The following is a 26,287-nucleotide window of genomic DNA, read 5'->3' on the forward strand; positions in this document are numbered from 1 at the left end:
CTGTAAAACAAATAACAAAATGTTATAAACTGTGCTTTTTAGCACAAATTTAGATTTATATGTTTATATTTTAAATATTAGAAGATATATTTATATTTTGAACATTTCTATAATGTTTGACATGGAGATTAATGTTTTTTTAAAAAAAGATGTAAATTGTAGAATATAGATTGTATTTCAATTAATATGCTTTCTATTCAAATACACTAGCATCTAATGATTATATACTTTAACGTCTTCATATATAAAACTGAATAAAATAAATAAAACCAAATATTTTAAGACACCTGAGTTTTCTGTAGAGTATTATGTTTAAAATGTAGTTTAAATATATCAAAGGTTTTGAAGACCTTATGTAACGCCGACAGACCCCAGTCCTCAGCGGACACGATCAAACCGGGGACCTCTGTAGCTTAGTACATGAACCTCTACAGCATGAGCTAAAAGCCAACTGGCTGTTAGCTAAGGCTGTAGAGCAAATTCATTTTATCTCTCTCTCTCTAAGTGGTCTCAGTGCCATTAGATGGGACGAACACCAAACCCAGAAGGTGTGTAGGTTACACTTACACAACAAAACAGTCACTGAATAGCATGGATATTATGTCATTTCAGGACTCGGCCATTAATATACAAGCAGTTACTCAAAAAACCTACAATAAGGAACTTCCACTGACCTCAGTGAAGCCTCATATTCTAGCAAGCAGTTAGAAAAAGATTAAAGCCTTTTGTGCTATGAATTAAACTGTAGCTGTCCTAGAGATACAGTATACTGTGAAGGTACCTTACCTTGCAGAATCCACCAAAGCAACAATCTACTAAAGTGTTTCTCATATGAATCATATATATGACTAACACAGACAGAAACTGGCTTTTACTTTGTTTATTGTAGAAAGGAATAACATCAAAAGAGTTTTACCATGGCTGAAAAATGTTTTTGGCAATTAAAACCTTGGAAAAGGTTTCCTTCACCAATATCATCAAATGGTTCAACGTCATCTCCCACAACATAGAATTACTGAATGTATTGCTCTCTTCAGAATCATAAACTTATTCTTCCTATGTAGAGCTGAATTCATTCCTTTTGCTTACTGCACATGTCACTTTCCTATGCCAGAAAGACTGACCAGTTTGTCTTCAGGATTTTGCAAAAGGATGGGAACTTTAAATTGTGTCAGTACTATGATATCCCCATCAGCAGAGGCCGCCACAGAGATGTGCTGAAGTAGCATGTTTGCTGCACCATGTTTGCCACTTTTTGGGCTGTGCAGGTTGCTTGAAGGCTCTTGAGTGGAAGAGACACTGTGGCAGCCTTGCACTAATTCAGCTTCTCCATTCTCAGACTTTCAACCACCAGTGGCCCTATCCTCAAATCAGTAGTGAATTCAGCTCATTGAAGGTTTAGAGCAAGAAGGAAATAAAAATAAAACTACTCCATTAAAGTTCAGACACAGCCTCCAGCAATGAACTGTACTCTCCCATACAATCATTTGGAAAAGACCTTTTCAAAGGCAAATGCCTTAAAGGAAACTTTTCTTTGCCTAAAGCACTAAAGGCCTGATCGTGAACATATTTATCCCCATGAGTAACCCATATGTATACATGTTTGCAGGATTGGATTCCAACTTCCTAAAAGTTATCTTCAACTCTTTTTAATACTGAAGAAGTGTTTATTACTATTGTTGATACAAAGTACCATACAAAAGGTAAGTATGCTGAGAATACCTAATTAATGCATAATGTTGAATTGTGTTTTCCCAGTGTTTTCCTCTAAATATCAATAGAGGTAGATTAATCTTGTCTTTGTACATTTTTGTATGTAGTACAATACTTTTACCCAAAATGAAAAAGTAAATGGAAAATGGAGACAGTTATATGGAAGAGGAATATACCTTTTTAAGTACAGAACAGTATCATCTACTATATTTTGCTACACGATAAAATAAACTTTCTATTCTGGGGTTACACAAGGCTAACATCACAAGATAAAAAGAGCATGCTAGTTCAATACAGCCACCAGTGCATGGCTATTTTTCTCACAGCCACTCCACCGGGTGACATAATACAGCAAGACTGGCAGTCAGCAATCATCAGAGGCCAGGTGTTGGAACAAAAATTTGCTGTTGCAAGTCAGTATTCATGTGCCCAGGCAGTCTGTATATGTGAAACTTTCATAGCCCGTATAGTTAGCATTATCAGCGAAAAATAATTTTTTTAAAAATAATGTTTACCAAAACAATTGCAACGAGTATTTTCTGTTTAAGTAACACACACATAATTAAGAATTATAATAAATGCATGATAATTATTGTTAAGATACATACTTTTTAGGAAGTTTTACTTTCTTAAGATCTTCCTCAGCTGCCAGATTAGCATGCACAATATGACATCCAAGGGCCAAAAGAGTTCTATAAAGACAAAAAGTTCGTTGTTGTAAAATAGAATGAAGTTACAGCTCCTATCAGGCATTAAGGGAAAATAGTGCCTTCTCATGCACTGTTTTGTGTTATTCGTAATTCTTCATACTTGAAATACTTCAGATGTACCTCTCATTTAATTCCAGATTTATAGGCTTTGGAAAAATAAAGACTTTGATTTAGCAAAAGTCAGCAGAAATAGGATTACAAAACGAAATGAACAGTAGCATCAAAGTAAAAAAAAAGTACAAACTAATGTTTTAAAAAACATGGGCCAAATCTCGCTTGTCCTTCTGCAACGAGTAGTCCACTGCAAGTTAGACTCACCAGGGACTTTTATCATGAGTAACGTCAGCAGAATTTCTCTCTGTTTTCTCCTCTATAGCTCTGCAAATAAATGACCAAATTCTGCCCTTTAAATATACACACAGAACTCCCAATGAAGTCAGCAGAAATTGTATAAATTATTTTGAACGGAATTTGGACGCGATTGTCCATCTGACTTGCACATTTTGGAACCATACAACACACTTAGACAAACACCAGTAAGGGATGGTCTAAACAGTACTTAATCCTGCCCTGAGTGCAGGTCCCCTCTGGTCCTACGATTCTATGATTTTAAAATGGCAGAATCAACCAAAATATAAAACTTTATTTCTTTTTAATATTATATTTAAAACTCACTTTAGGGTTTCTGTTGACATTTGTAGGTTATAATTCTTCTCTGTTTCAGGTAATTTTGAGAACTCCACGAGACAAGGGTGTTGTCTTTTATTATCATCCCGTATCTATAATAGAATACCAGAAAAAGATATTGTACCGTTACCACACTCAGACTAATTTCAGTACTGCAAAAATAAACTTGTTCCTTGCACAGATAAAAGTATTACAAACTCTACCATCCATCCTACGATGCCTTATAACAGCTATTCAGTATTATATAAATGAGTCTTTCCATGATAAATTATGAAGTATGGAACACCCCCCTTAACCACTGAAACATAGTGAAAGATGTAAAATCATAGTTAGTGAATGAGAAGGCAAACAGTAGGCTAAATACTGCAGTCCTTACTCTGTGAAAACTCATAGTGCATGTCTGAGCCAAGCTAATTTGCTACTTAAATTGAAGAGTAGCTGAAGAATAACTCTTCCTCCTGAGTTAATCTAACCATTTCTGTCCTTTATCCTGTGGTGTCAGAGAGATATTGCTTCGTTCTCCCAGCAGCATTGACCACTAAAGAATTAGTAGCATGATGTGAAGATAAAAAACTCTGAGTCCTTGAGAGGTGTATAATATTTCTTGTCAGCCTTTTGCATGTAGGTGGTATTGTGGCTGAATGTCCCATTCAGCTTTAGCAGATTCCAATACTGCTTCATTAATTGGAAGTGCTACATATCCTGCCATCTAAAGAGTTTAATAACTTAAGATGAGATTCCTGGATCACTTCCAGTTGGATCTGCAATGCATCAGCTCTTGAAACTGTTTCAAATAATCAGCATAAGAAGGGAGAGAGCACCACAACCTCATCAGGGGACGAAGATGAGATCTTCTCCCCTGGGTGTTGATCACATCTTCCTGCTGTGGCAATTGTTGGTGTGGTTGCTGTGGTAATTCAGGTTGCATACTTTCAGTCTCCTTGCTAAGACATTTATGCATTCTCCTAAACTACCTCTATAAGGATCCCATGGATTCCAGTAATGCCATTGGGGGCCCCATATGGGTCAGGAGGGGAACACCAAAGGAACCTTCCCAAGTCTTATAAGGGTAATGATGAGAATCTCTCCCATCAACATGCTTAAAATATCACCAATCTCAATAAAATTCTGAAAGGGGAGCCACCAGGGGATATATGGGAGAGAATTGTGTATTTGCTGAGACTCTGAGGAAGATGTTTTTTCAACAGATTCCATAGGCAAGACAGAGTATGATTATGTAGGTCATGGAGCCAACCCTGAGCTTGGCCATACTGGGAAACCTGATGGTCCCAGGGATATCCTACTTTCCCTTATGGAAAGGAGGATATGAGGAGCCAATACAGGGGAATGAAGCTCCTCAGATACTGAAAGTTTTATGGGTAATAAAATTCTACCCATACCAGAGAAGGGGGGGGGGGCATATGCTCTTCCATTCCTGTCTGTACCATGCTCTGATATGGCTGAAGACTGAAATGATACTGTACCATTTGTTATCATAGATGGTACCACAAGACCCTGCACCAACTGCTTGGTACAAGTCTAATTCAGTCCCCTTGCTTGCTAAGCTCCAAAGGGTCCCCAGGAGCAGACTTAGACTTCTGCACTTACTATACATTGCATCACACATTCTTGGATTGGATTTAGTCTCTAAGGTGCCACAAGTACTCCTTTTCTTTTTGCTGGTACAGACTAACACGGCTGCTACTCTGAAACGTTGGATTGGATTGGTTACTTTGCAGGAACCAACCCCTGTACAGCATGTTCTGTTCACACATTGTCCTCGTTCAACACTACTCTTTACCTCATCTTTACGCTCCTGGTTTCTCTTGTCCATTGTTATCTTGTTCATAGTAAATGGCTCCCTGGGCATTCCCCCTCTTATCTTAGCTAGCTCAGACATTGTATTTTTGCATACTAACCCATTTACTTATCTGAGCACAAACATTTTCAGCCTGATGATTTATTTATTTCTTTAATCCTGTCTTCCAAAGAATGAGGCCTCCCACAATACCTTCAATTACTCATGCCAGGCCTACCTACATTCCACGGTGTTTTTTTCCCCTTTTCTACATAATCCATCCCCTGTCAACCATTCCCAGCTTCTAAGATTGGGACTTTTAGGGACAACTGGAGCTGAGGTTGCATCCCTGACCATCTTGGCTAATTGCCATTGATGGACCTATTGTCCAGCTATACCAGGAGGAGGACAGGAGACACTGGCTGTGATTTAATTAATCCACAACTTTATTAAAAACTGGCATTATGATATTTTCTGTTTTATTATCTATCCTTTTCCTAATAGTTCCTAACATTCTGTTAGCTTTTTAGACTGCCGCTGCACATTGAGAGGATGTTTTCTGGGAACTATCCACTACGACTACAAGATCTCTTTCTTGAGTGGTAAGAATCATAGAATCATAGAATATCAGGGTTGGAAGGGACCTCAGGAGGTCATCTAGTCCAACCCCCTGCTCAAAGCGGGACCAATCCCCAATTTTTGCCCCAGATCCCAAATGGCCCCCTCAAGGATTGAACTCACAACCCTGGGTTTAGCAGGCCAATGCTCAAACCACTGAGCTATCCCTCCCCATCAGATGCATTCGATGAAGTGAGCTGTAGCTCACGAAAGCTTATGCTCAAATAAATTGGTTAGTCTCTAAGGTGCCACAAGTACTTTTTCTTTTTGCGAATACAGACTAACACGGCTGCTTCTCTGAAACCTGTCTTCTGGTACAGAGGCTGATTTAAACAACAGGTTATACATCACAGTTATTAGTTCTGCAATTTCATATTTGAGTTCCATCAGAGCTCTTGGATGAATACCATCTGGTCCTGGTGACTTATTATTGCTTAATTTATCAATTTGTTCCAAAACCACCTCGACTGACACCTCAATCTGGGACAGTTTCTCAGATTCATCATCTAAAAAGAATGGATCAGGTGTGGGAATCTCCCCCATTTCTGCAGTGAAGACTGATGAAAAGAATTCATTTAGATTCTCCACAACAGTCTTGTTTTCCTTGAGTCACCTGTAACACCTCAATCATCCAGTAGCCCCACTGACTACTTGGCAGACTCCCTGCTTATGAGGTACTTAAAAAAAAATGCTATTCGTTTTTGCCTTTTGCTAGTTCCTCTTCAAATTCTTTCTTGGCTTGCCTTATTACACTTTTACACTTGACTTGCCAGAGTTTATTATCCTTTCTATTTTCCTCACTAGGATTTTATTTCCAACTTTTGCCCTAAATGCCTTTTTTTACTCTGTTGTTTAGCCATGGTGGCATTTTATTGGTCCTCTATGGTTTTTTTTGGGCGGGGAGGGTACATTTAATTTGAGCCTCTATTATGGTGTTTTTAATTAGTCTCTATGTAGTTTGCAAGCATTTCACCCTCAGGTCTGTTCCTTTTAATTTCCCTTTAACTAGATCCTCATTTTTGAGTAGCTTCCCTTTTTGAAATTAAATGCTACTGTGGTGGGTTTCTTTGTCACTTCTCCCCCTACAAAGATTTTTCAATTTAATTAAATTATGGCTGGTATTACCCAGAGGTTAATCTATATTCCCCTCTTGGACCAAACCCTGTGCTCCACTTTGGACTAAATGAAGAATTGCCTCTCCCCTTTTGGGTTCCAGGACAAGCTGATCAAAGTAGCAGTTATTTACAATGTCTAGAAATTTTATGTTTTCCTGTGATCACATATACCCAGTCAGTATGAGGAAAATTGAAATCCCCCATTATTACTGCGCTTTCTGCTTTTTTAGCCTCTCTAATCTCCCTGAGAAAACATGTCTTTAAAGCTATCTTTTAAAATATCTTTTAAGACGAAGAGCATCTGAAAGTCAGCCTAACTTCAATAGCTGGAAATATACTGAAACAAAATAACAAAAAATCAAGTGGTAAGCATATTGAAAATAATAGGGTTATAAGTAATAGCCAACATGGATGTGTCAAGAACAAATCATGCCAAACCAACCTAATTTCCTTTTTAAAAAAAAGATTACTGGCCTAGTGGATTGGGGGGAATCTGTAGATATGATACACTTTGATTTTAGAAAGGCTTTTGACATAATTCCACATGACATTCTCAAAAGAAAATTACCACAAAATGGATGCACAACTGATTGATAGACCATACTCAAAGAATAGTTATCAATGGTTCACTGTTAAACTGGGATGACATATCTAATAGGACCTTACAGGGGGCTGTTCTGGATCTGGTACTATTCAATATTTTCATTTATTACTTGTAAAATGGAGTGGAGAATGTGCTTATGAAATTTGTGGATGTCACCAAAGTGGGAGAGGGTGCTAGTACTTTGGAGAACAGGATTAGAATTCAAAATGACCTTGACAAATTGGAGAATTGGTCTGATATCAAAAAGATTAAATTCAATAAAGGTAAATGCAAAGTACAACACTTAGAAAGGCAAAATCAAATGTACAACTACAAAATGGGAAATAACTGCTTAGGTAGTAGTACTAATTAAAAGGCTCTGGGGGTTATACTGGATCACAAACTGAATATGAATCAGCAATGTGATGCAGTTGTAAAAAAGGTCAATATAATTCTGGGGCGAATTAACAGGAATGTTGTATGTAAGACATGGGAAGTAACTATCCCACTCTCCTCAGCACTGACAAGGTCTCAGGTGGAGCACTGTGTTCAGTTCTGGGTGCAACACTTGAAGAAAGATGTGGACAAAGTAGAGAGAGTCCAGAGGACAACAACAATAATTATAAAAGTTTTAAAAAGCCTGACCTGTGAGGAAAAGCTCATGCTTAGTCTTGAGAAAAGAAAACTGAAGAGAGAACTGATAAGAGTCTTCAAGTACATTAAGGGCTATTATATTAAGGACGGTGATAAATTGTTCTCCATTCCACTGAAAGTAAGACAAGAAGTAATGGGCTTAATCTGTAGCAAGGGAGATTTAGGTTAGATATTAGGAAAAACTTTCTAACTATAAGGATAGTTAAATACTGGAATAGGCTTCCAAAGGAGGTTGCAGAATCCCTGTCAGTGAAAGGTTTCAAGAACGAACTTAACAAACACCTGTCAGGGATGAGCTAAGCATACTTGTTCCTGCCTCAGCGCTGGGGGCTGGACCTCTCAAGGTCCCTTCCAGTCCTACATTTCTATCATTCTGGAATACAGTCTTAACAGTTGGTGGTACTACCAACTTCACATATAATAAGGATATTTATTCCCTAAGAAGTACTCTCACAACTTACCTTGCCATAGGTCCAGCCAAGTTCTATTTTATTCATTCCCCATAGTTCATGGATATTTTCAGCCAACTTGTCCCTGATCTTTTCAAGGTGAAGAGGCAAAACAATCTAAGAAGAAAATATTTCAAGATTCAACAAGAGAGAAGAGACTCAGTAATGTCCAACTTTCCTAAAAGACTTCAACTATAATAACTGATACCAAGATTATTTAACATATTATTAAATACTGTATTGCACAAACAGTATATCGCTAAGAGAGGATACATGCTGGCCTAATTTTTTTACTGCTTATTTTAAGATTCTGGGTAAAATGAATTTTACACTTCCGTTATTGTAAAGTAGACATACCTGAGTGGTATCTATTGGACAAGGAATGAAGGAAGCTTGGGAGAGGAATTGTGTTGTACCCAGCAAATCCCTAACTCCATCAGAATCTCTCTTATACTCTTTTACTGGTTCCAATTTCATCTTCTCCTTTGGAAGCAAAGCTTCATAGCAGGGTGCGTATCCAGTGGGAGGCAGGAACTTAAACTCTCCATGACGTCCACCCAGTAGGAAACGAACCCTACGCAATTTTGAATGAAAAAGTGAAACATTTAAATAAGAGCCTATAATAACACAGCAAATGGGTCAACTGGAGACAAAGTTCAATTTTGGTATCTTTTAAAAATGGAAATCTATAAAGATTTTGACACACTACTTAAGTTTAAGGAATCCCTAAGGATTTACCAAGCACTAACGTTAGTTGATACTATATACTGAAAAATTATAGTCTACAAACTAATTAAAATATTTATGCTTTGGTAAATGCAAAACTTGACTATTTAACTCAAATCTCTATTCCCAAATACACCTGTGTCATTCTTTAAATAAATATCTACATTTTGAGTGGGATTTTAAAAGCAGGTAAGTGATTTAGGAGCACAATTCCAAGTTTCAATAGGACTTGTGCTCCAAAGTCACTTAAGGACTTTTGAAAATCCCACCCTAAATTATCAAACTAAGCTTTCCATTTATCTATGATGAACTGAGTAATCAGAATAACCTTGTGCAACAACTAAACCAACAAAATTACTTCACCGCAGATATCATCATTGTAGGTTTGAGTCATGATCCTCATTGAAGTCTCTATTAACATACAGGGCTCTCCAGTTCTCCTCAGCCATATATTTTTAATGTAAATTTAAGACTATAGTAATAAATGAAATAAAGGTAGTAAAAGAAAAGCTACCTATGTACATGGTGTGAACTGATCCCACACCAATAAGGACTAAAAGCAATAGCCATCTACTGGCTGCTTGATTGAGTGGCCTGCCTGGAATGAGTTAGTGTCCTCAGTTAATTTCATGGTGAACAGGTGTCCACACCATCAAAATACTATAAAAACTGATACTAATTGATCCGTTTGTTTGTAGTGCAAGAAAGAGGCTCAGGGCTGAACAACAGTAATGGAGAATGAACTACAAATGCTATAGAACAACTGAAGATTAGTGGCAGGACAATGTGAGCAAGACCATAATAATGTTGCTGATTTGTCTATACCTCTTTTGGAGATAAATAAAAGTGTTCTATCTACAGGACTATCAGCCCAGAACTTTTCATGGGTATTAAAATTCCTTAAAAAAAAAGGTGTTAGAGTAACAGCCGTGTTAGTCTGTATTCGCAGACTAATAAATTTGTTAGTCTCTAAGGTGCCACAAGTACTCCTTTTCTTCTTAAAAAAACCCAAAACCACAACAATGAAACACCCGATTCCTAACTAAGATGAAATATCAGAATAAACCTAAGAAACATTTTGTTAGCTGGAAGATGTGTTTCAGCCAAATACATACATGCTAATCATGTTCTATTTCTGAAACCACATAATTCATTGAAATTAGATGTGCGAGAGTGTGTGTGTGTGTTGGCGACTGACTTCTTTAGTCAGTTGCACCCTTTTCAATCTCAATTTATAAAGCACAAAAGCATTTTTGTTTTGAAAACATTTGTAACAGCATTATTAATTTCACCCTCAATCTTGAGTGTTCAAAAACAATCCCATACACATTGTAACAGTATCGAGGCAAAATCTTTAGATTAGCCAGCCATTTACTAGATTAATAATAAAGCCTTCCTAATAGTTTCATTCATGCTTATGTCTACAGACAATGAAAACTTGGACAACAAATCTTACTGTTAACATTACCTTTTAATTGTATTCATACCATAAAACCATAAATTCAATGAAACCATCACCCTATTTAAAATGTTTAATACTGTACCAATTTTGGTGTGTATGTAATTTATTACTCTATATAGTTAGACATTTAAACAGAAATGACCTGCAGTATTAAGTAGCTGATTAATTACTTTATCACTAATCAAAAACATTGCTGATATAGTAACCGCAGCAATGTATACAAAGGCATTAGTATTTCTTTATGGGTGGAGTTCTCTACAAAACTCATGCAATTTAGTCCAAAGTGATTACATTCTTCACAGATGTATATTTATCTCAGCAACAATCCCTGACAAATTAATCACGATAAACTGTAAATAATTAGGTTAATAAGTAACCACAACCAAGTTAGTTGACAATAAAAGAAAACAAACTGCAATAACACCACCAATGAATTTGGGAATATTGTAGCTGTTATAGATATTTAAGTGTCAGTTTAAAAAAGTTTTGTAATATAGCTAAGATGGTACAGAATTTAACTGTAATTAGAAAGAGATGTGAAAGTCACTAGTTATAATACAAATCATAACCGCTACAAGAGTAATATATAAGAACTAGTCAATATTTTTCATAAATCTAAGTTTAACACCTTATTTTCACTTTTATATAGGAATTTTCACACTGATGGAAAGACAAGAGAGAATAAATAAGAAAAGGCAATTTGTTGTACTCGGCTCATGAGGCTCAAACCAACTCCCAGTGAAGTCAGTGGGATTTGGAGCAGATCCTTATTGCAGACATTCCTATTTATCTAAGAGCTTTCCTGCTTATATTTCAGCTTCTCTTGCTTTATCATGCAGTATTATCACGTCTGCATTTAAAGCATTGCAATCTTTTGTCACAGAACTATTATTTTGCAAATTCATTATGACTTTGCACAGTCAAGGAATTATGATGTGAATGGAATAACAGAGACTTGGTGGGATAGCTCACATGACTGGAGTACTGTCGTGGATGGATATAAACTGTTCTGGAAGGACAGGCAGGCAGAAAAGGTGGGGGAGTTGCATTGTATATAGGAAAGCAGTATGACTGCTCAGAGCTCCGGTATGAAACTGCAGAAAAACCTGAGAGTCTCTGGATTAAGTTTAGAAGTGCGAGCAACACGGGTGGTGATGTGGTGGGAGTCTGCTACAGACCACCAAACCAGGGGGATGAGGTGGATTAGGCTTTCTTCCGGCAACTAAAAGAAGTTACTAGATCGCAGGCTCTGGCTCTCATGGGAGACTTCAATCACCCTGATATCTGCTGGGAGAGCAATACAGTGGTGCACAGACAATCCAGGAAGTTTTTGGAAAGTGTAGGGGACAATTTCCTGGTGCAAATGCTGGAGGAACCAACGAGGGGCAGAGCTCTTCTTGACCTGCTGCTCACAAACCGAGAAGAATTAGTAGGGGAAGCAAAAGTGGATGGGAACCTGGGAGGCAGTGACTATGAGATGGTCGAGTTCAGGATCCTGACACAAGGAAGAAAGGAGAACAGCAGAATTCGGACCCTGGACTTCAGAAAAGCAGACTTTGACTCCCTCAGGGAACTGATAGGCAAGATCCCCTGGGAGAATAACATGAGGGGGAAAGGAGTCCAGGAGAGCTGGCTGTATTTTAAAGAATCCTTATTGAGGTAGCAGGAACAAACCATCCCAATGTGTAGAAAGAATAGTAAATACGGCATGCGACCAGCTTGGTTTAACAATGAAATCCTTGCTGACCTTAAACACAAAAAAGAAGCTTACAAGAAGTGTAAGACTGGACAAATGACCAGGGAGGAGTATAAAAATATTGCTCTGGCATGCAGGAGTGAAATCAGGAAGGCCAAATCACACTTGGAGTTGCAGCTAGCAAGAGATGTTAAGAGTAACAAGAAGGGTTTCTTCAGGTATGTTAGCAAAAAGAAGAAAATCAAGGAAAGTGTGGGCTCCTTACTGAATGAGGGAGGCAACCTAGTGACAGAGGATGTGGAAAAAGCTAATGTACTCAACACTTTTTTTGCCTCTGTCTTCACGAACAAGGTCAGCTCCCAGACTACTGCACTGGGCAGCACAGCATGGTGAGGAGGTGACCAGCCCTCTGTGGAGAAAGAAGTAGTTCGGGACTATTTAGAAAAGCTGGATGAGCACAAGTCCATGGAAGCAGATGCGCTGCATCCGAGGATGCTAAAGGAGTTGGTGGATGTGATTGCAGAGCCATTGGCCATTATCTTTTAAAACTCATGGTGATCGGGGGAGGTCCCGGATGACTGGAAAAAGGCTAATGTAGTGCCCATCTTTAAAAAAGGGAAGGAGGAGGATCTGGGGAACTACAGGCCAGTCAGCCTCACCTCAGTCTCTGGAAAAATCATGGAGCAGGTCCTCAAAGAATCAATTCTGAAGCACTTAGAGGAGAGGAAAGTGATCAGGAACAGTCAGCATGGATTCACCAAGGGCAAGTCATGCCTGACTAATCTAATTGCCTTCCATGATGAGATAACTGGCTCTGTGGATGAGGGGAAAGCAGTGGATGTGTTATTCCTTGACTTTAGCAAAGCTTTTGATACGGTCTCCCACAGTATTCTTGCCAGCAAGTTAAAGAAGTATGGGCTGGATGAATGGACTATAAAGTGGACAGAAAGCTGGCTAGATTGTCGGGCTCAACAGGTAGTGATCAATGGCTCCATGTCTAGTTGGCACCCAGTATCAAGCGGAATGCCCCAAGGGTAGGTCCTGGGGCCGGTTTTGTTCAATATCTTCATTAATGATCTGGAGGATGGGTGGACTGCACCCTCAGCAAGTTTGCAGAGGACACTAAACTGGGAGGAGTGGTAGATACGCTGGATAGGATATAGAGGGACCTAGACAAATTAGAGGATTGGGCCAAAAGAAATCTGATGAGGTTCAACAAGGACAAGTGCAGAGTCCTGCACTTAGGAGGGAAGAATCCCATGCACCGCTACAGACTAGGGACCGAATGGCTTGGCAGCAGTTCTGCAGAAAAGGACCTAGGGGTTATGGTGGACGAGAAGCTGGCTATGAGTCAACAGTGTGCCCCTGTTGCCAAGAAGGCTAATGACATTTTGGGCTGTACAAGTAGGGACATTGCCAGCAGATGGAGGGACGTGATCATTCCCCTCTATTCGATATTGGTGAGGCCTCATCTGGAGTACTGACAGGTTTCAGAGTAACAGCCGGTTTCAGAGTAACTTCATCGGATGAAGTGAGCTGTAGCTCACGAAAGCTTATGCTCAAATAAATTGGTTAATCTAAAGTACTGTGTCCAGTTTTGGGCCCCACACTACAAGAAGGATGTGGAAAAATTGGAAAGGTTCCAGCAGAGGGCAACAAAAATGATAAGGGGACTGGAACACATGGCTTATGAGGAGAGGCTGAGGGAACTGGGATTCTTTAGTCTACAGAAGAGAAGAATGAGGGGGGATTTGATAGCTGCTTTCAACTACCTGAAAGGGGGTTCCAAAGAGGATGGATCTAGACTGTTCTCGGTGGTACCAGATGACAGAAAAAGGAGTTGCACTGGGGGAGGTTTAGGTTGGATGTTAGGAAAAACTTTTTTACCTTACCTAGGGAGGTGGTGGAATCTCCTTCCTTAGAGGTTTTCAAGGTCATGCTTGACAAAGCCCTGGCTGGGATGATGTAGTTGGGGATTGGTCCTGCTTTGAGCAGGGGGTTGGACTAGATGACCTCCCGAGGTCTCTTCCAACCCTAATCTTCTATGATGCTATGCTCTGCCCACCTGGCGCTCCATCTGGGGAGCGGGGTTGGGGCACAGGGGCTTGCCCTGCTCCGCCCACCAGCACTCTACCTGGGGAGTAGGGTCAGGGTGCTAGGGCTTGCCCCGCTCCACCCATCCACCCAGTGCTCCTGCTGGAGAGTGCAGCAAGCCCCGTGTCCCGACCCCGCTCCCCAGATGGAGCACCAGGTGGGTGGGGGAAGTACCCACCCTCAGACTCTGCTCCCTGGCAGGAGGGCCGGGCAGGCAAAGTGGGTCATGGCACAGGGGCACCCATTTTTCCAGGGCCCCCCAATTGGCCAGAGCGCCTGGGCACGGGTCCCAGTGGCCAATCCGCCACTGCTGGTAATGGACCAACATCCCACTGTGCTAGGCATATTTAATCATCAGTCTCATACTAGTGCCATATACACAGGGGTAAAATCACCTCATTATTCCCTTGTTTATATATCCAAGGGTCACATCAGCCCTTTTTTCTCACAGCTTTGCACTAGGAGCTTGTGTTCAGTTGCTTACCCATTCTGACCCCCTAAATCCTTTTCAATGTCATTGCTTTCCAGGATACAGTCCCCCATTCTGTAAGTAGGCCTACATTCCTTGTTCTAGATGTAAAAATTTACATTTAGCTGTGTTAAAACACACTTTGTTTGAATGGATCTATCTTACCATGTGCTCTAGATTGCTCTGAATAACTGCCCTGTCCTCATCAGTATTTACCACTCTGCCAATCTTTGTATCTTCTGCAAATTTCATCAGTAGTAATTTTATATTTACTTCAAGATCATTGATAAAAATGTTGAACCCCTGCAGAATCCCACTAGAAATACCTCCATTTGATGATGCTTGTCCATTGGCAACTACATTTTGAGATTATCCAGTTTTTAATCCATTTAACATAATGCTTTACTGATGCTGCATAGTCCCAATTTTTAAATCATAATGTTGTGTTGTATTAAATCAAACAGCTCAGAAAAGTCTAAATATATTATATCTATGAAGTTACCTTTGTCAACCAAACTTTTATAGCTCTTTTACTTTTATCCCATGCATATGTGCGAATGGCTTTGTAATGAATTATGATTTATATTATATTATATTATGTAATGAATTATATCCACCTCACTCCTAACCCTTCTCCATGATAGGCCAATCTGGGCAAATTAGGAACAAAATGTGACAAATGCCTGTGCCCATACAATTCCAATGAAAAAGAGTGAGGCAGATTCAGGAAAAAGAAGAAAAAAGATGTATGAAAAAAGTAATAAGCTTCAGCTGGAGACAGAAGAACAACAGTGGAACAAGAACAGGGACTATCCAAAACTCTTCCCCCCATACAAACCTAAAAATCCTTCAAGAATTCACATCTACCAGGTTCCATCCTTTTTTCTATATAAAGTTTTCACTTCTATGGCTTTCTTCTAGTTTTACTGTTCTTCTCTTCCCTTCTCTTTTCCCCCTCCTTTTCCTGCATTCCTATTCTCCTCTAATTTTTTTACTGCTCTTTTCTTCTTTGTTTTTACCTTCACTTTGCTTCTGCTCCTTTCAGCCTGAGTGCATCCCATTCTCCTTCCTATCTGCTTTCACTGAACACATGAAGAATGATTGCAGGCACCAGAAAATTAGTTATATCTGATGCTGGTATTCCTTCCTTCCAGGTTCATTTACTGCACTACTATTGTTAGCATTAAATCACCATCCTACCTGTATTTAGCAGCCCTGTCGTAAATCTGAGGCTAAATCTGTGTAGGGAAGGGGGTGCACATCTTTATGGGGAAATTTCCACTGGCACTTTGCTTTTGCTAAAGGGGAAACCACGGTCATCAACATGACATGTTTCATAAGATCTTCCAACATATTTTCCTTAGTGTAGATATTCCCATTACATTTGCCCATCTCCATTCATTTTAAGTTAATGAAAAATAGTTTATGATGTTTTTTTTATTTCTTGGTTTCTCAATTTCTATTTTTAGTTAATGGAGATAGCATAGATAAATGGTGAACAGGATTTCTGATTCTGGCATAATATTACCTACTAATAGTATATTAGAAACATATAAACTTCTTGATTTGCAGTTTATTCAAAAGGTTAAGTAAATTATTTAGCCAATAGAGCATTTAGGCTCAGCACTGAAATGGAAAAAAATCTTATAATTCAATTGGACATATTTTTCTCAAACATATTCCTCAATATCCCAGACAGCTGCGGTTACAGCTCGCTCCATTATACATGATTTTTCTAGGATGAATGATAAGAATGTCAAATAGCTAATATTATTCTGTGATACAGAACAGGACTGAGAAATAGAGAGCTCTGTGGTATCAGTATTTAACATACCACCTGTTCAGCTACTAACTGCACATAGCACTTATCTCTAAACATATTGACTCTTCATGTCAAAACATCTGGACCCTCTAGTTTCTCAGATCCTCTGAACAGCTGTGATATATATAAATGTGTTAGAAAGCGCATTTTAATTTAGTCTCAGACTTCACTTCTGTCACTTCATGCTATCTTAAACAGAGATTAAATGAATCTGAATAAATTTAAAGAAACTGAGTTCTCAAGACAGTGGTCTGGTTAAATCCCTTCCTTGATTATCTGAATTCCAACGGTGTTATGTTATCATAGGAGGAGATAGTAGTGCTTCCCACAGTTCATGTTGCTCCACACTTCCCATTATAAAACTTTAGTTTCAACTGTTTATAACTTGGACACACTATAACCATTCGGGCTGAAATTTTCCATGTCAGGTATCTGCCTCAGGTTGAATTTTGTGTGTGTTTCAGCCAAATGGTTCAGCTGTTTCCACAAAATTTTCCTTTTTACCTGTGAATTTTCTTTAATACCCTCCATGTCCAACAGTCTGTACTGTGGGCATTCCCCCTCTCCCTGCTAGTTGGAGGCAGAGCACAGATTGACAGCCAGCCTGGAGCCAGGATGACCCTTCTGTGGAGAACCAAAAATGACAGCTTCCAAAGCCGAAAAATACTAACTGAATATATTACAATAAGGGCTTGTCCACACCAACTTTTAGCTGGGAAGTGAATCTACTGTGCACTGGTCTACCCACACTAACTGTCCTGTAGACCCTCCTAATGTGCACAGTTCCTTAGTATGCTCTGATTACCATGTTTGAAACACTCAGAAACTGTTAGGGCACATCAGCAAGTCCACAGGGACAGTTAGATCTTAGCAGGCTAGCTTTAGATAGATTCACCCGCCAGCTTGCTGCAAACTAAGTGGTCATGTAGACAAACCCTTAGTCACCTAAATTTAACATGTGAACCTTGTAACAGAGACTTAGGGAACAAACAAATATTCCTTTACACAAGCATGTATTTTCCATTCTAATCTGTGAAAACAGAGGGAAAAAGCTATAATTCTAAGAAAAATGAATCTTCTCCAGGTGGGCAAGAACATCAGAGGGTATTGGAAAGAAAATTCACAGATAAGTAGTCTGTACTGCAGGATGTGCAAAGCAGTATTCACCCCCAGGGAAGGGGTTGGGGGAGAGGGTTCAAATAATGTACATGGGGACTGACCCCAGATAAATGCTGTGGCAGCATATTCTGAAGTATGAATATAAACAAATAACACAAGTATGTAGGGACAAAATTAGAAAGGCCATGGCAAAAAACAATACCAAACTAGTTACAGACATAAAGGGTAACAAGAAAACATTCTACAAATACATGAGAAGCAAGAGGAAGACCAAGGACGGGGTAAGCCCATTACTCAACGAGGGATGGGTGGAGGGGGATGGGGATAACAACAGAAAACGTGCAAATGGCAGAGATGCTTAATGACTTCATTGTTTCAGTTTTCACCAAGAAGGTTGGTGGTGATTGGACGTCTAACATAGTGAATGTCAGTGAAAATGAGGTAGGATCAGACGCTAAAATAGAAAAAGAACAAGTCAAAAATTACTTAGACAAGTTAGATGTCTTCAAGTCACCAGAGCCTGATGAAATGCATCCTAGAATACTCAAGGAGCTGACTGAGGAGATATCTGAGCCATTAGCGATTATCTTTGAAAATCATGGAAGACGGGAGAGATTCCAGAAGACTGGAAAAGGGCAAATATAGTGCCTATCTATAAAAAGGGAAATAAGGACAACCCGGAGAATTACAGACCAGTGAGCTTAACTTCCGTAACCGGAAAGATATTGGAGCAAAAAATTTGCAAACATCTAGAAGATAATAAGGTGATAAGTAACAGTCAGAATGGATTTGTCAAGAACAAATCATGTCAAACCAACCTGACAGTTTTTTTTTTTGACAGGGTAACAAGCCTTGTGGATAGTGGGGGATGCGGTAGACGTGGTATATCTTGACTTCAGTAAAGCTTTTGATACTGTCTCACATGACCTTCTCATAAACAAACAAGGGAAATGCAACCTAGATGGAGCTACTATAAGGCAGGTGTAAAACTGGTTGGAAAACTGTTCCCAGAGAGTAGTTATCAGTGGTTCACAGTCATGCTGGAAGGGCATAACTAGTGGGATCCCACAGGCATCAGTTCTGGGTCCGGGTCGATTCAATATCTTCATCAATGATTTAGATAATGGCATAGAGAGTACACTTAAAAAGTTTGTGGATGATACCAAGCTGGGAGGGGTTGCAAGTGCTTTGGAGGCTAGAATTAAAATTCAAAATGATCTGGACAAACTGGAGAAATGGTCTGAAGTAAATAGGATGAAATTCAATAAGGATATATAAAATACTCCAATTAGGAAGGAACAATCAGTTGCACACATACAAAATGGGAAATGACTGCCTAGGAAGGAATACTGCTGAAAGGGATCTGGGGGTTATAGTGGACCACAAGCTAAATATGAGTTAACAGTATAATGCTGTTTCCAAACATAATTCTGGGATGTATTAGCAGGAGTGTTGTAAGCAAGACATGAGAAGTAATTCTTTCGCTCTACTCCGTGCTGATTAGGCCTCAACTGGAGTATTGTGTCCAGATCTGGGCACCACATTTCAGGAAAGATGTGGACAAATTGGAGAAAGTCCAAAGAAGCACAACAAAAATGATTAAAGGTCTAGAAAACATGACCTATGAGGGAAGATTGAAAAAATTTGGGTTTGTTTAGTCTGGAGAAGAGAAGACAGAGGGGACATAACAACAGTTTTCAAGTACATAAAAGGTTGTTACAAGGAGGATGAAGAAAAAATGTTCTTCTTAACCTCTGAGGATAGGACAAGAAGCAATGGGCTTAAATTGCAGCAAGGGAGGTTTAGGTTGGACATTAGGAAAAAATTCCTGACTGTCAGGGTGGTTAAGCACGGGAATAAATTGCCTAGGGAGGTTGTGGAATCTCCGTCATTGGAGATTTTTAGGAGCAGGTTAAGTCAGGGATGGTATAGATAAGACTTAGTCCTGCCATGAGTGCAGGGGACTGGACTAGATGACCTCTCAAGGTCCCTTCCAGTCCTATGATTCTCCCCAAAGCTGCATCTGAAGAAGAAAGGAAATCCAACTTGTAGTGCTTTGTGAGTGTGTTCACTGATGTCCACGTTGCTTCCTTACAGATTCATATGAAGTGCAAGACCTCTCTGCACAAGAGGTTGCTGAACCCCTCAGGGAGTGGGCTGTAACATTATTTGGTGAATTCACTTCAAATGCTCTATAGGTTTCAGCAACCTCTGCCTTAATCCACCTTGTAATAGAAGATTTAGAGGCTTTCTTCCCTTTAGCTGGAGAGTCATATAAAATGAAAAGAGCTGTGTTCTTGAGATAGATTTTAAGTACTTTTCTGACACCTAATTTATGACATTCAATCTCCTTGGGATGCTTAGATTAGGAGAAAAGAACGTGGAAAAATGTATTTATTTTTGGAATAAATGACAGGTCCAGACAAAGAATCTGTCATTATGAAAAATACATAGATGAGGCTCCATAGAAAATGCTCCAACTTCCAATACCCTTCTAGCTGAGGTGACTGTTACTAAGAAAGAAATTTGGAGAGAGAGAAATTAGGCTGAAAAAATGTAGTTATTCAAATGGTTGTTTTGTTAAGGCTCCTAGCACCAAATTCAAGCTCCAAGAAGGGAACCTGTGTATCACAAGAGGAATGAGTGAGACTTCTCTAAGAATCTTTTGATGTGGCAATAATTACCTGTAATGTAACTGCTGTTCTTTGAGATGGGATGCAGACACGTATTCCATGTAGGTATGCGAGTGCCCAGTGCACCAAAACTGGAGAACTTTGCCTAGCAGTACCCATAAGGGTAGTACTTGCACCCTGTGGCCCTAGTCCCATCCTGGCTATATAAAGGTGGTGCTGCTCCAACCACCCTTAGTTCCTTCGTACTCAACATCCAGATCACAGTCCCTGATACATAGGGGATGGGGGTGGGTTGTGGAATGCGCATTTTCATCACAACTCAAAGAACAGGTTACAGTACAAGTAAGTAACCATTCTTTCTTCTTTGAATAGATGCAGCCATGTATTCCATGTAGGTGACTCACAAGCAGTACTTGCAGGAGGTGGGCTATTTAACCAAGGACTGCAGGATTACCTTCCCAAAGTTCACATCTGATCTGGATGCAATAGTGATGTGTAACATATGTAGAGGACCAAGTGGCAGCCCTGCAAATGCCAGTATAGGAGTATCACTTTAGAAATGCCATTGATGTTGCCTGGGCGCTCATGCAATGAGCTTGCAGCCTATGGGGAGGTGCAATCTGAGGTACTTTGTATGCTGTCATGATATAGGAAGGTATCCACCTGGGGATTGTCTACAGGGAGGCTGCTTGCCCCTTCATTCAATCTGCATATGAAACAAACAGACAAGATGAAGAATGGAAAGATTTAGTTCTACCCAGGTAAAAAGCTAAACATTGCCTGATAGCCAAAGTGTGAAGATGTTGCTCATCTGGGGCTGAATGTGACTTAGGGAAGAACTCTGGTAGGGTAGACATAACTTGGTTCAAGAGAAATAACTTCAGATAAAAAACTTAGGGTGCGGCTGCAGGGTTACAGTCTTTGGAAAATTGTGTGTAAGGAGGTTCTGCCATCAAAGCCTGCAACTCGCACACACTCCTTGCAGATGTGATCACTACAAGGAAAGCAGTTTTCTGACACAGAGGGAGAAAGAAGTTGCCAGAGGCTCAAACAAGGTCCCATAAGAGCAGCTAAGACAGCATTAAGGTTCCACAAAGGAAATACAGTAGTTCTTTTAGCAGTGGGTGGTTACAAGTGACTCATTTCAAGAACCTCACAAGCACAGAGTTAAAAAACACTGACTTCTCATGGATGAGTGGATGAAATGCAGAAATCGTTGCCAGATGACTCTCAATGAACTAAGTGCAAGACCGGAAGACTGAAGGTGCAACAGGTACTCCAAGATGTCCTGAATTCAAGGCATCTCTACTGAGTGGTCCGGAGGCCCAGGCAACCTACTGGTTAGAGTGCATGGTTCTTGGTCCCCTACTTGGTTGTGGGTCCTCAGTCTTCAAGGAAAGGGGGGAAGGTAGGGGAACCTAGACCCTCCCTCTTCACCAGGTCCCAGTCCTGGGCTACTTCCTACCAATCTGTTCTGTTTGGAGCATGGCCCCTCTAGTCCACTTAATTGGGTGGCCTGCTTCCTGTAGGGTCCTCTTGTGGGCCTTGAACAGAACCTCGTCACAATCCCAGACTGCTTCAGGCAGTTGGCTGCACACTGGGGAGGCCGAGCCCCACAATGTCCCTAGGCTTCACCCCTCAGTTTTCTTTGGTGCTGGACTCCTCCAGAGTCTCCTGTGGTTGGGAGACAGTGCTTCCTCTCAGATGGTGGCATTGGCAGGCAGGTTAGTGATCCTTCCCCTCAGGGTTAGCTCCTGCCCCTTTGCCAGTCAGCCCCAAACTGAGCCACACTTTCTTTTCCTTTTCCCTCCAGAACTGGCATTAACTGGAGGTATAACAGGGTGGGGCTAGGTCAGCCCAGAGGATCTCTTTAATCCCTGGTGACTGAACTCCCTGGGCTAGCAACCACATTGAGAACTGCTTCCACTTGGCCAAATAGGCCACTCTGGTGGAGGACTTTCTACTATTAAGCAAGTTTTGCTGGACTGCCTCCGAACATCATTCCTCCTCCTTCTCCTCATCTAACTATGAAGCATCCATGCCATGAGACGCAGGGAGCTGAGCACCGGATGCAAAATCTCACCGTGATGCTGAGTCACAGAATCATAGAATCATAGAATATCAGGGTTGGAAGGGACCCCTGAAGGTCATCTAGTCCAACCCCCTGCTCGAAGCAGGACCAATTCCCAGTTAAATCATCCCAGCCAGGGCTTTGTCAAGCCTGACCTTAAAAACCTCTGAGGAAGGAGATTCTACCACCTCCCTAGGTAAGGCATTCCAGTGTTTCACCACCCTCCTATAGTGAAAAAGTTTTTCCTAATATCCAATCTAAACCTCCCCCACTGCAACTTGAGACCATTACTCCTCGTTCTGTCATCTGCTACCATTGAGAACAGTCTAGAGCCATCCTCTTTGGAACCCCCTTTCAGGTAGTTGAAAGCAGCTATCAAATCCCCCCTCATTCTTCTCTTCTGCAGGCTAAACAATCCCAGCTCCCTCAGCCTCTCCTCATAAGTCGTGTTCTAGACCCCTAATCATTTTTGTTGCCCTTCGCTGGACTCTCTCCAATTTATCCACATCCTTCTTGTAGTGTGGGGCCCAAAACTGGACACAGTACTCCAGATGAGGCCTCACCAATGTCGAATAGAGGGGAACGATCACGTCCCTCGATCTGCTCGCTATGCCCCTACTTATACATCCCAAAATGCCATTGGCCTTCTTGGCAACAAGGGCACACTGCTGACTCATATCCAGCTTCTCGTCCACTGTCACCCCTAGGTCCTTTTCCGCAGAACTGCTGCCTAGCCATTCGGTCCCTAGTCTGTAGCGGTGCATTGGGTTCTTCCGTCCTAAGTGCAGGACCCTGCACTTATCCTTATTGAACCTCATCAGATTTCTTTTGGCCCAATCCTCCAATTTGTCTAGGTCCTTCTGTATCCTATCCCTCCCCTCCAGCGTATCTACCACTCCTCCCAGTTTAGTATCATCCGCAAATTTGCTGAGAGTGCAATCCACACCATCCTCCAGATCATTTATGAAGATATTGAACAAAACCGGCCCCAGGACCGACCCTTGGGGCACTCCACTTGATATCGGCTGCCAACTAGACATGGAGCCATTGATCACTACCCGTTGAGCCCGACAATCTAGCCAGTTTTCTACCCACCTTATAGTGCATTCATCCAGCCCATACTTCCTTAACTTGTTGACAAGAATACTGTGGGAGACCGTGTCAAAAGCTTTGCTAAAGTCAAGAAACAATACATCCACTGCTTTCCCTTCATCCACAGAACCAGTAATCTCATCGTAAAAGGCGATTAGATTAGTCAGGCATGACCTTCCCTTGGTGAATCCATGCTGGCTGTTCCTGATCACCTTCCTCTCATGCAAGTGCTTCAGGATTGATTCTTTGAGGAGTCAGGAGATTGGGATGAGGAGGAAAAGATATAGGAGGCTGTCAGGGATTCTGGGGTCTCAACCTGGGAGCATCAGCCTGTGGCAATATTGCCCAGAGGTAAAAGTCTGTGGGGCTGTGTGACAGGGTGGACTAGATTCAGAGGCCCCGTGCTGGAGGCCTCATGGCCCTGCATCACCCTTCCCCAGAGTAGAGCAGAGAGAAGTCCTTCTGACAGCCTAAAGTGGCTGCAGAGGAACAGTCAATCAGAGGGGCTCATGGAGCAGCCAATCTGGGGCCAGAAGGGCCTTATATAAAAGACAAGCAGCAGAGCAGAGAATTTCAGTTGCTGTGTGGAGTTCAAGGAATGAAGACTGGGTGACTGGCTGGCTGGAAGAGCAGCAGTACTGCAGACAGGACTGAAGCCCAGAGAAGGCTGCTGAAGTCTGGATGCCTGGCTGGCAAGAAGAGCAGCAGGACCAGTGGAAGGTCAGTGCAGGCAGGCTGAAGCCCAGTGGGACTGAACACCGAACCTGGCCAGGCCAGCGAGGCTACCGAGATAGGTCTTGCTGGTCTGGGAGGCCTGCTGAAACACCACCAGTTGCGGGTACTGAGATGGGCCCCAGCTAGGTGCTTGAAGAAGGCAGTGCCTCTGGGAGAAGCCTTAGAGCTATGGTCCCATACCAGGGCCAAGATAAGAACTTGGCCTGTATACTCCGGAAGGGGGGGGGGCAACATATGTGGCTCGGCCGGAGGACTGAGTCACTGAAGACTCGCCAAGAGAACCATCAGCTGTGGGAGGGGAGGTTGTGCATGAGAGGCAGGTGCCACCCCGATATACGAACTAAAACCAAAATCAGGCTTACATCCAATCAACCAACCAAAGGGGGGGGCACCTGGGAGAGGTGGGTGCTGCCCCATGAAAAAAACTGATTGAAGGCATATTGACCAGAGAAAGGGGGCACCAGTGAGAGGTAGGTGCCGACCCTGTTACATTCTGGTACCAGAAGCGGGATCTTCAGACCGATCTTGTCTAAAGGGGGCTAGGTTAGAATTAACTGTTTTACTGTAGCAAGCTTTTAACTGTTTTATTGTGTGAGGCCAGAAGCAGACGCTGAAGGAGGCCCAGGGGCCAGACAGAAAGCAGTAAGACAACAAAGCCAGAGCCAGATGCTGAAGGGGAGCCAGAGCCAGCGGCCGAGGCAGAAAGCAGTAAGACACTGAAGCCAGAGGCAGAGGCGGAGGCAAAAGCAGTAAAACAACAAAGCCAGAGGCTGAAGGGGAGCCAGAGCCAGTGGCCAAGGCAGAAAGCAGTAAGACAATGAAGCCGGAGTCAGAGGCAGAGGCAAAAGCAGTAAAACAACAGAGGCAGAGGCTGAAGGGAGCAAGAGCCAGAGGCAGATGCGGAAAACAGGCAAGATTTTAAGTATTTATTGGGCAGAGCCAGAGCCAGACCCCGAGGCCAAAGAAGGCCAGATTCAGAGGCAGAGGTAGCCCAAGAGCCAGAGGCTGAAGAGAGCCAGAAGCAGCCCAAGTGGAGTATGCCCTGACTGATGGGTGCAAGAACCACTGACACAAGCCTGAAGGAGGAAGCATGTGGCAGAGTGGACTAGGTCTGGAGGCCCCCTGATGGAGGCCTCGTGGTCCTGCATCATCCTTCCCCAGAGTAGAGCAGAGAGAAGTCCTCCAGACAGAGGAGCTAATCAGAAAGGCTGATGAAGTGTGCTCCTCCTGAATGTTCCCACAGAATGGCTTATTTCCACTGAATCAGCATTTTCCAGTGGAAAACTGTTCCTTCTGAAAATTTTCAACTAGCTTTTGTCCATCTACGCCCTAAATTGGGTAGAGAGTAATGTCGGTTCCAGAGAGAGAGTAAAACCCACTCCCACTCCTCATCTCTTTCCAGGCCCTCTGATTATTCTGTTTGGAGAGGCCTGGGAGTTCTCCCATTTCATAACATTTGTGAAATCAGCTCCTTGGGAAAAGCCCACATACAGCTGGTCCTCAGACTTCCTTTATCTCAGGAAAACCTAGCCACTTTTCCTAATTGTTAAATGGATGAATCATCTGTAGCCTGAGTTTTTCTTCCCTAATGTAAGCCCCACTGCTCTTCCTTTCTATTCTGGGTGAGATGTAGGTCTCACAACTGTGGGATTCAATTCGTTCCAGGCCTATAGAGAGATTCCCCTTCTGCAAAGGTGCCCATGCCCTCTGCACCTTGTTATTTTCCTTTGCTGCTGGTTCCTTTCCTGATTATTCCCTCTAGGCTTGATACTTCTTGCATGTGTTGCAAGAACCACAGAACTTCAGGCCAAGCCATTAATCCCTTCTTATCTTAGCTCAGCAGAGAGCTTTTACACACCATCACACCCTCTCAGTTATTTCCTTGCTTGCAGAATGATCCTGGGCTCTGAAAGTCAGGTTTCATTCTTTCCTACTTGCAAATCAAAACAGTAATAAAGCGTAAATGAGGCCCCCAGAGCTTCCTGTGCCTAACGGGTCTGCACAGGTGTAACTGATTGGAAATTTAGGTAACAATTCTGAG

At 41.6% G+C, this 26,287-nt stretch overlaps 1 protein-coding gene across 13 annotated transcripts in view; it reads right to left on the reverse strand.

The window, feature by feature from the left end:
* The window catches only part of RYR3 (ryanodine receptor 3), a 564,793-nt gene that overhangs the window by 338,643 nt on the left and 199,863 nt on the right, over positions 1-26,287 (reverse strand). For all 13 annotated transcript variants that reach the window (XM_075129723.1, XM_075129725.1, XM_075129722.1 and 10 more), the window contains exons 20-23: positions 8,685-8,901; positions 8,340-8,444; positions 3,099-3,202; positions 2,322-2,405 (exon numbers count right to left, since the gene is read on the reverse strand). In XM_075129723.1, coding sequence (XP_074985824.1) covers positions 2,322-2,405; positions 3,099-3,202; positions 8,340-8,444; positions 8,685-8,901 — 510 coding nt within the window. The remainder of the gene's footprint in view (positions 1-2,321; positions 2,406-3,098; positions 3,203-8,339; positions 8,445-8,684; positions 8,902-26,287) is intronic.

This window comes from Caretta caretta, chromosome 6 (genome assembly GCF_965140235.1).
Source record: "Caretta caretta isolate rCarCar2 chromosome 6, rCarCar1.hap1, whole genome shotgun sequence".
In the NCBI taxonomy this organism is placed as follows: Eukaryota; Metazoa; Chordata; order Testudines; family Cheloniidae; genus Caretta; species Caretta caretta.